At 45.6% G+C, this 10,000-nt stretch overlaps 1 protein-coding gene across 1 annotated transcript in view; it reads right to left on the reverse strand.

Annotated features, from left to right (window-relative positions):
• Positions 1 to 10,000, reverse strand: part of ctnnd2a (catenin (cadherin-associated protein), delta 2a) — a 458,968-nt gene that overhangs the window by 146,714 nt on the left and 302,254 nt on the right. The window contains exon 10 of the mRNA XM_063206720.1: positions 5,290 to 5,503. Coding sequence (XP_063062790.1) covers positions 5,290 to 5,503 — 214 coding nt within the window. The remainder of the gene's footprint in view (positions 1 to 5,289; positions 5,504 to 10,000) is intronic.

Consider the following 10,000-nt stretch of genomic DNA (forward strand, 5'->3'; position numbering starts at 1 on the left):
GTAGTCAATTTCTGACTACCTTGGACCAGACTGCAATTTTTGACGTCTTGGGTATTCCTTCCACGTCACATTTTGACTATGTGGCCTAACCCTAAACCTATTCCTAAACCTAACCTCAATGACGTTATGCTGCCACAAGGGGGCGCCTTTGAGGACATAGTCAAAATGTGACGTGGAAAGAATACCCAAGACGTCAAAAATTGCAGTCTGGTCAAAGGTACTCAGATATTGACGACTTGGGTTGAGACTGTGTAGTTTGAACCTGCAACCCTCTGATCTATCAGCCACAGCAGCCCAGTACTTCTACTTGTACTTAATATATCTCTGCACCAAAGCAATAATAATTGCAGATAGAAAAGATGTAAGACATAAATTACAACAGATGCCCATGTGCATTTGTGTGGCAGAGAAAAATAATAATAATAGAGAAATAAAAATAATAGAGAAGAAAAAAACATATAAGTACCGTATTTACTCAAACTCAGTCCTCTATATTCATGTAAAGATGACTACATGTACCAATACGCATACACACGTGCAGTATAGTGTATACACAATATGAACACACAAACTACAGTATTTGCCAACAATATGTGCCTCATACAGAGATACAAAGAGAAACACTGGCACACATATACAAGCACACACATACCCAAAGGTCTTTTCCGCTACCCTGTACACTCACACACACTTCCATGCACACACTCAGAGAAAGAGAGAGAGAGAGAGAGAGAGAGAGAGAGAGAGAGAGAGAGAGAGAGAGAGAGAGAGAGAGAGAGAGAGAGAGAGAGAGCTCATTACTTTTTGTCATGCTGAAAATGTCTCTGCTAGAGCCAGCATACCCTCATTCCGCCGGTCTCTCTTTTTTCCCCATCTCTAACCTTACAGTTCTCCACTGATCTACCTGTATCTCTCTCTCTCTCTCTCTCTCTCTCTCTCTCTCTCTCTCTCTCTCTCTCTCTCTCTCTCTCTCTCTCTCTCTGGGGTAATTACAGTAATAGGAATCATTGTTCTCCAGTCTAGAGCTGGTTGTGCGAAGACACCCTGACCTGTGGCAGGTGTCTATTACTGAGAGTGTGAGAGTGTGTGTGTGTGTGAGAGAGAGAGAGAGAGAGAGAGAGAGAGAGAGAGAGAGAGAGAGAGAGAGACAGAGAGAGAGACAGAGAGAGTTATGACGAGAAAAAAGTGTGTGTGTGTGTGTGTGTGTGTGTGTGTGTGTGTGTGTGTGTGTGTGTGTGTGTGTGTGTGTGTGTGTGTGTGTGTGTGTGTGTGTGTGTGTGTGTGTGTGTGTGTGTGTGTGTGTGTGTGTGAGAAAGAGAACCAGAGACTGTGGAGACCCCTGCAGCTTCTCATAATAGGAATGTAAGACAACACAATTAAAATGAGGGTGACTGGGAACATGTGTGACACAGTTGAAACCTCTACTGTGACGTGTGAAAATAAGTGTGTGTGCGTGTGTGTGTGTGTGTGTGTGTGTGTGTGTGTGTGTGTGTGTGTGTGTGTGTGTGTGTGTGTGTGTGTGTGTGTGTGTGTGTGTGTGTATGTGTGTGTGCGCCTGTGTGCGTGTGGCACATACAATGCAATGTCTGTGTGTGTGACCAGCTAATTAGCATTAGGCCAAGTGTATGTTATTAGTATGTTATTAATATGTATAATTAGCATTAGGCTGAGTGTATGTTAGTGTGTTGATGTGTTAGTGTTGCTGTGTGTTCGTGTGTGTGTGTGTGCGCGCATGTGTGCGTGCGTGTGTGTGCATGCGCGTCCAGCGTGTTAGCGTGTCTGTGTGCATGTATTTGTAACTGGCATGGAAAGGTATCTCGTGCCCTATGTGAAATGACAGGTCAGGCATGAGGATGTCTCTATGTTGCTCTTTATGGGGTTTGTTTGTCATGTTTCCGTGACAACTGTGCCACACAAGGATGACGGGAAAGAATACTGTATTAACATCCATCATGTAAGTGTGTGTGTGTGTGTGTGTGTGTGTGTGTGTGTGTGTGTGTGTGTGTGTGTGTGTGTGTGTGTGTGTGTGTGTGTGTGTGTGTGTGTGTGTGTGTGTGTGTGTGTGTGTCTGTGTGAAAACATACATATGAACATCTTTCACACACAGACAACAAGGCCACATACACACAGAGATAGACGCATCATTGAGCACATTCTGATCTCGTACACAAGGGGGGAAACACCAGCTGTTTGTGATTGGACACCCATTGCAACGTGTACAATGGCTGAAAACTATGCTGTTAATGCTGAACAAACGCCACAATGTGAACATGCACACACGCTGATGCACAAACATGCATGAACACACACTCACATTCAGACGAGCACACACACACTCTTCTCTGACACAGACACAGACAGACACGCACACATACAGTACACACAGACACAGACACAGACACAGACACACACACACAGACACACACACACACACACACACACACACACACACACAGACACACACACACAGAGTTAAGCAAATTATTACTACAATGGGTGTCTAACACTGAGGGGATATCCCATAGCGATACAGTGTGTCTGAGTGAATGGAAGTCCATATTTCTCTCTTTTGCGCTTTACTGTACGATGTGGAGAGATGTGATTCATTGTCAAATGCTGGTGGCCAGAGCGTCTTTTGAATAAGCAATATTTCTTTCTCGGCCATGATTCTGCCCGGCCCTTAGTGCCTCATTAACATACCTCCTCCCTCTCGTCTTATGTAGATCCAGACTCAATAGCCCCCTTCCATTTTTCTCCTCTCCCTCCATCCTTCCTTCTTTTCTTGCTTGCTTCCTTCCTTCCTTTTTTCATTTGGAAATAAAGAAATATCACCCTCATTCCGCCGGTCTCTCTTTTTTCCCCATCTCTAACCTTACAGTTCTCCACTGATCTATTTCTCTCTCTGTCTCTCTCTCTCTCTCTCTCTCTCTCTCTCTCTCTCTCTCTCTCACGCAGGTCCTATACCTCCGTTCTCATGGATAAACTCTCTCATTCATCTCATTCTCGCTCCTATCTTGCTCTCTCATCCAACACCACGCTCTTCTCATCTCCTATCCCCAGTTTCTATCTTTCTCTGCCCTCTCTGTAATCCCCTCTCTATATTGCCCTTTTTTTCCCTCATCCCAACCTCCTTTTCCTCTCTCTTGGTTTCCTTTCATCCCATACCAGTCTCTTCTTCCTCTGAACCCGCCCATCCCCCCCTGTTCCATGCTATACCATCTCCCTCACATCGTCCTGGCTCTCCCAGTTCAACTCCAGGTGCCTGGATAATGCTGTTTTAGCACCAGGAGCTGCAGTGAGAACTCTTGCTAGTTTTCCATTGGAGAATGCTGCCTTGTGTTTGGTAGAAATGGAGGCCACAGAGCACAGCGAGATGTGGAAGTGGATGGACTTAAAGAAACTCCCGCACACTGACCATTTCGCTGTTCTTTCATTAATAAACGATGTTTCGGTACTAGACCTTCATCAGGCATCTAGTACCGAAACGTTGTTTATTAAAGAAAGAACAGCGAAATGGTCAGTGTGCGGGAGTTTCTTTAAGTTGTTGCTGAGTGACCCATGGTGCCATCTTTGACGTACCTGAGGTGTGCGAAAAAAGCCAGCTGAGGTGTGCCAGCTGAGGTGTGCGAAAAAAGGTCAACGTTTAACATAGAAGTGGATGGACTGACATGACCCGTTCACACACAAATTCACATCCCCCACTCACACCCACATGCCAGTCTCAGCCATGGTGTTGGTATTGCAATGACTATGCTATACTTGACATGGTAGAAATAACCTCATTGACCTCCTCTGTGTACATGTATGTGTGTGTGAGTGGTCGTGTGTTCATGTTATGTGTTCACATCTTCATCCACTGCTGTTTTTTCATCTACTGTATGTGTTTTTGCTTACCGCTGCTTCTGTGTGTGTGTGTGTGTGTGTGTGTGTGTGTGTGTGTGTGTGTGTGTGTGTGTGTGTGTGTGTGTGTGTGTGTGTGTGTGTGTGTGTGTGTGTGTGTGTGTGTGTGTGTGTGTGTGTGTGTGTGTGTGTGTGTGTGCATGCGCGTGTCTACAGTAGCCCCATCACAGTGTGTGAGTGATGGCTGTGGGAGTTGCTGTGGAGCTTTGTTTGTTTGCGGACTTGCACTGCTTTGGCGTGGGAATCAAGGACAAACGTGTAAAACAGAGTAAACAACTCTGTGAGGAGGAGGCAGACAGTCCATGACGCACTCGCAAGTTTTCAAAGTCAAACGGATTTAATGAATTCCATCTGTATCAAGTATAAAGCGCAGCCAGATCCTCACGGACACTTTGCCGATTAAAAGAAACAAGAAAATAAATACTGCTACCTACCACATCACTGTCCTTTCCATCTCACTTTGTTGATGTAAAGCTTTGACTTTGAACATAACAGATGGAAGAAGTAGGCAAGACCAAGACCGGGTGTTCCATTCAATAAAGCAGAAGAACCCATAAGGTAAAATATACAGTGTACGGATGCAGCAGGTTGCACTAGTCGCAGACCAACTAACACTCAGGCTTCAACCCTGATTTCCATATCTCTCCGATGTCTGCAGACAATCCGTTGTGGAGAGGACGTGGCTAGGGGGGTACATAAGGGCAATTCCCAAGACACTGAGCTGGTTGGGCGGCAAAAGTAATTTCATCTCAGGGCAAGGCTGCACCATCATAAAGATACACTCAGACTATGGGATTCAATAAAGTGGGTAGGCGTTTTCATGTTTCATGAGGGGCCCATGCAAGTAAATTCTAGTGGAGCCAGAGCCTTGGGATTGACAAATACAGTAGCCCCATAATGCCACTTGTGGAACACTGTAATAGTCAATGAAAAGCTAACTACCGTAGCATTACACTACTATGACATAACACAGGACCTTTAGTAATGTACTATGACTTGGTCATTGCCATTCTGGCAACAAGAAATGTATAACACTGTGTCTTAATGGGATAAGCAAGGCATAAGAGTCTTGAACGTTACCCCATTGTGACATAACCAGGGGTCTTGAACGTTGCCCCAGAATTGGCATTATGACATACAGTACACAGGGTGATAGGAGTCTTGAACGTTGCCACAGATATGGCATTGTGACATACGCAGGGTGATAGGGAGTCTTGAACGTTGCCACAGAGTTGGGATTGTGACATACGCAGGGTGATAGGGAGTCTTGAACGTTGCCACAGAGTTGGGATTGTGACATACGCAGGGTGATAGGGAGTCTTGAACGTTGCCACAGAGTTGGGATTGTGACATACGCAGGGTGATAGGGAGTCTTGAACGTTGCCTTACCTGTGACTAACTCCTTGACCTCCACGTCTCCAGTCTTGCGCAGCAGTCGCACCAGGGCAGGGATGCCTCCGCAGTTCTTGAAGGCGATCTTGTTGTCGTCGTTGGCCTTGCCGTAGACCAGGTTCCTCAGAGCTCCGCAGGCGCTCCGGTGCACCTCGGCCATCCTGTGGTCAAGCAGGTCCACCAGAAGCTGGATGCCACCCAGACGCCGGATCTGAAGACACACACAAGGCAAAGCATGTTTACCTGTATGGTACATCATTGTCATACAGTACATACAGTACGTAGCAGTTAAATACAGTGTATGCTTCAAAAATATAATAAATGCAAGGAATAAAGGAATGCAAGCATCAAGTCAAAATTGAGTTTAAAAAGATGAAGTCCAGTAGAAGATAGATTTAAAAAAGATTTTTAAAAAAGGGAAATAAAAATAGAGATACATATATATTCCCTAAAAGAAGATCTTTATCATTACTACCATAGAAGGCATACATTGCTTCCAATTATAATTGAGTACTATACTGACGTTCAAGCATAACAGACGCTTGGCGACATGGCCATCATCTGCCTGGATATTACCATCCAATTCAAACATGTTAGTCGGCAGCATGCTTTTCTCCTGGTAACAAGGCATTATTTACAGTACTGATGATTTATAGGACTGAGTAGCAGTGATTCATTTCACACCATATGACAAGTCTGCTGCAACATATGACTGTCCCTGCATCAACAGACACACGGTGCATCACATGACCCAAGAATAAACAATCATGTGCAAGCACACACATTCTGTGCACACAAACACGCACGCACAGATGCACAGTCGTGCTCGCGTTCGCACACGCACGTGCACACACACATGCACACGCACACACACACACTCACCAACCTACTGTAGACACTCCATTGTGGCGTTATTGAAGTGTGACCAAATGACAACATATCTCAACGCAGGGGACAGCCATGAAAAGAAAAAAAAAATCTTCAGATGAAATCATAACTTTTCGATATGACACGAGGTCCCAGACAACACCATAACGAAACAAAAAAAACGAGATGGATTTTAGAAACATAGATGGAGATTGAGAGCAGTGTGTAAGAAATGGATTTTCAATTGGGATCCCCATGGATCAGGCCAAGCCGGTCTGATCTCAGAACAGTGATAGGTGGGAAGATCCAACATGCGCCAGACAGCCATCTTGAAGTCCCCTTTGGGAGCACACTTATCACGTCCATACCGCGCATCTGCTTATCAGACGAGGCGTTTGTTGTTCTTCACTCGATTCTTTTTTTCCCCCTCCCCGCGTCTTTCTCAGCGCAGATGTGACTACAAGTCCTCTGAGGTGTTGCCTGTATGTACGTCTCCAATCTATCTGAACATTTCCCCTGTGTGCCATAGATTTGGTTAAAGGGTTTTTTTTCTTTCTCCAAAACACAAAAACCTGGAAAGCTGTATTGGAGACAGATGTGAGGCAGAAACCGTATACATTTACTTCAGATGACAACCGTGAATGCTCACAGCTTCATGAGAATCCATCTATAAACGAGTATCTAACTTTCCAGCAGAAATTAAATATCAAAACCTAAAGAGATCAATAACAAAATGTGGTCAAGAGCATGATAGCGTAATTGGGTAAGATAAGAAATATTCGTACTGGTTATTCATGCTGTCAAATTCTTGACAAGCTGAAACTAATTCGATCGCTATAAAGACCAATGAGTCTAGCCTTATCAAGACTAAATTATGGAATGGGCAATGAGGTGTGTGTGTGTGTACGTCTGCCTGTGCATGTGAAAAATACAGAAACCCACAGGCAGAGAGAGAGAGAGAGAGAGAGAGAGAGAGAGAGAGAGAGAGAGAGAGAGAGAGAGAGAGAGAGAGAGAGAGAGAGAGAGAGAGAGAGAGAGAGGGGGAGAGAGAGAGATAGAGAGATAGAGAGAGAGAGAGAGAGAGAGAGAGAGAGAGAGAGAGAGAGAGGTGGGCAGGCCTCAGTGGGTACTGTATGTATGACATTAGGATGACCTCTGATAGAACACCAGGGGTAACGGCCAAGTTGGACAGGCCTCAAGGCTACGTTGTGAGTGGGTTGAAGACAGTGTGGGTGTGGGAGATGTGCATATTTGTTCAGACAAAAAACAGACGCATGCTGTGAAAGTGTCATAATTTTTCCAGTTTGTGAGAGAGAGAAAGAGACAGAGACAGCAAGAGCAACAGAGACAGAGACAGAGACAGAGACAGAGACAGAGACAGAGACAGAGACAGAGAAAGAGACAGAAACAGAGACAGCCAGGCAGAGACAGAGACCAAGACGTTATTTAGTCATTTATGTGTTTGCCGATCAATGTACGTGCTCCGCTTATTCTTCACAAATTCCAGACTGCAACTAATGGATCCTTGAACACAAATGTATTACTCTTGCACACACAATATCACAAGTGTCACAACCGAGTGAATACAACAAATAGCAGCCAAAGTCACATGAAAAATGAATCCCATCAAGGCCAGGCCATTAAGATGGTAAGGAATGTCATAAACAACTCCACTACTTCACAAAAGCGTTCCCCTCTTGTCTCTGTTGTCGTTTGCCAGCCAGCGTCGAGCTAGGGCGCATCGTAAGCATCCTAATCCCTATATACTGCAAGACGGCTGCATACCAGACGGCTTAGCTATGCCATTAAGGGCGCCGTTGTTTAAATGTAACGGCACTTGGCTTGATTCGCTATCTCCCAGTGGTCCCCGCTGCGCGTAGCTAATGTCTAATGAGCATCAACATTAGCTGCTATGCTAATATTCGGAATGGATGAAAGGGGATGCGTGGGAGCACACACTGTCATGTTGTTTTGTAACTTTGTGTGTGTGTGTGTGTGTGTGTGTGTGTGTGTGTGTGTGTGTGTGTGTGTGTGTGTGTGTGTGTGTGTGTGTGTGTGTGTGTGTGTGTGTGTGCATGTGCAGTGGCGGTCCTACAATCAGTTGCACCCGGGCGACGCCCACTCCGTAGCCCCGTCCAATGTGTGTGTGTGTGTGCGCGTTCCACACACTGTGATGTGTAAGCTTGTGTGCATGTGTGTGTTTGTGTGTGTGTGCATGTGTGTGTTTGTGTGTGTGTGTGTGTGTGTGTGTCTGTGTCTGTGTCTGTGTGTGTCTGTGTGAGTGCATGTGTGTGCGTGTATGCGTGTGTGAGTAAGAGCGTGCACAAATGTGCTGCCATCACAAATCATTGCCACTCCTCTCACCTCTCCTAAGCGAAGCACTCTCTTTGTAAGTCTTTTTGGGTTCAAGTAAGTTCCTAGCACTGAGACCTCAGTAGCATGAAGGCATGACTGCTTTCAAGCTTAGAGCAAGAGAGGAGAGAGGAGAGACGAGAGAAGAGAGGAGAAAATATAGAAGAGACAAAATAACACATAATAGAGGAGGGGAGAAGCACAGAAAAAAGGAGCAATCTTTTTAACCTGCATATTTTTTCCATCTCACACCACCCTAAGACGAATATTCGCAATCGCAGCTGCAACGCGATAAGCTTAATTCATGCAGGTTCACGCGTCTTCGCTGAGCACGGGTGTGCCAGTGCTGCTGCCATATTCTTATGAAGAGAGGAGAGGGGGAATGAAAGAAAGAAAGAGGAGGAGGAAGGGGAGGAGGAGAAAAAAAACAAGCCTTTCCTGAGGGGGCTGAACGAATATGATTTTCACACACGTGCACGCCTCACAAAAACGTCATCCTGTTTCAACCCTGCATGCCAACTATGGCAGTGACAGTGTGTGTGTGTGTGTGTGTGTGTGTGTGTGTGTGTGTGTGTGTGTGTGTGTGTGTGTGTGTGTGTGTGTGTGTGTGTGTGTGTGTGTGTGTGTGTGTGTGTGTGTGTGCGTGCGCGCGCATGTGTGTGCGTATGCATGTGTATGCATGTGCGTGTGTCTTTGCACTTGTGTGTTTCTGTCTGTGTAGTATGTATGCATGTATGTCTGTGGGTGAGCGTAACGTTCGCCCATGAGTTGAGTAAAAAGTACAATAAGGCAGAGACAGTACATTGCTTTGAAGCAGCAGTGGATCGGATCATGAGCATCCAGTAGCAGCGTTGGGCAAAATGGATTCATTAGTTACAATCCAGTGCCACATATTCCAAATGACCTTGTTTTACCAGTCCAATAAAACCAGGTGATCATTCTACCGGCCAATCAACTGGCTGAATTGGACAGGTAAAACCAAGTCATTTGGAATACGTGGAACTAGATTGTAACTAATGAACTAGAATTTTAACCAATCACTGTCATATAGCAGGCAAAAACTAGAGAACACAAAGGCATCTAATTGAAGACTCAGCAGAGCCAAAGCTTCACAGAGGCAGCCATATGAAGACCACCACTGAAACACAGTAACTCAGAAAGGTTGGTGGGGGGAGTAATCAACCAGTGCTCTCCCCCATCCTCCTCCATGACTGAGGTACCCTGAGCATGGTACCGTCCCACCGCACTGCTCCCCATGGGGCCACTGAGGGCTGCCCCCTTGCACGGGTGAGGCATAAATGCAATTTCGTTGTGTGCAGTGTGCAGTGTTCACTTGTGTGCTGTGGAGTGCTGTGTCACAATGACAATGGGAGCTGGAGTTTCCCAATGGGCTTTCTTTCACTTTAAACAGGAACCTGACTAGGGACCATTTATACACATCCAAAAATGACAGGAGGAGAGGCGCTGTGTGTGTGCGCGTGTGTATGCG

The sequence above is a fragment of the Engraulis encrasicolus genome, chromosome 9 (assembly GCF_034702125.1).
Source record: "Engraulis encrasicolus isolate BLACKSEA-1 chromosome 9, IST_EnEncr_1.0, whole genome shotgun sequence".
NCBI classification, from domain to species: Eukaryota; Metazoa; Chordata; class Actinopteri; order Clupeiformes; family Engraulidae; genus Engraulis; species Engraulis encrasicolus.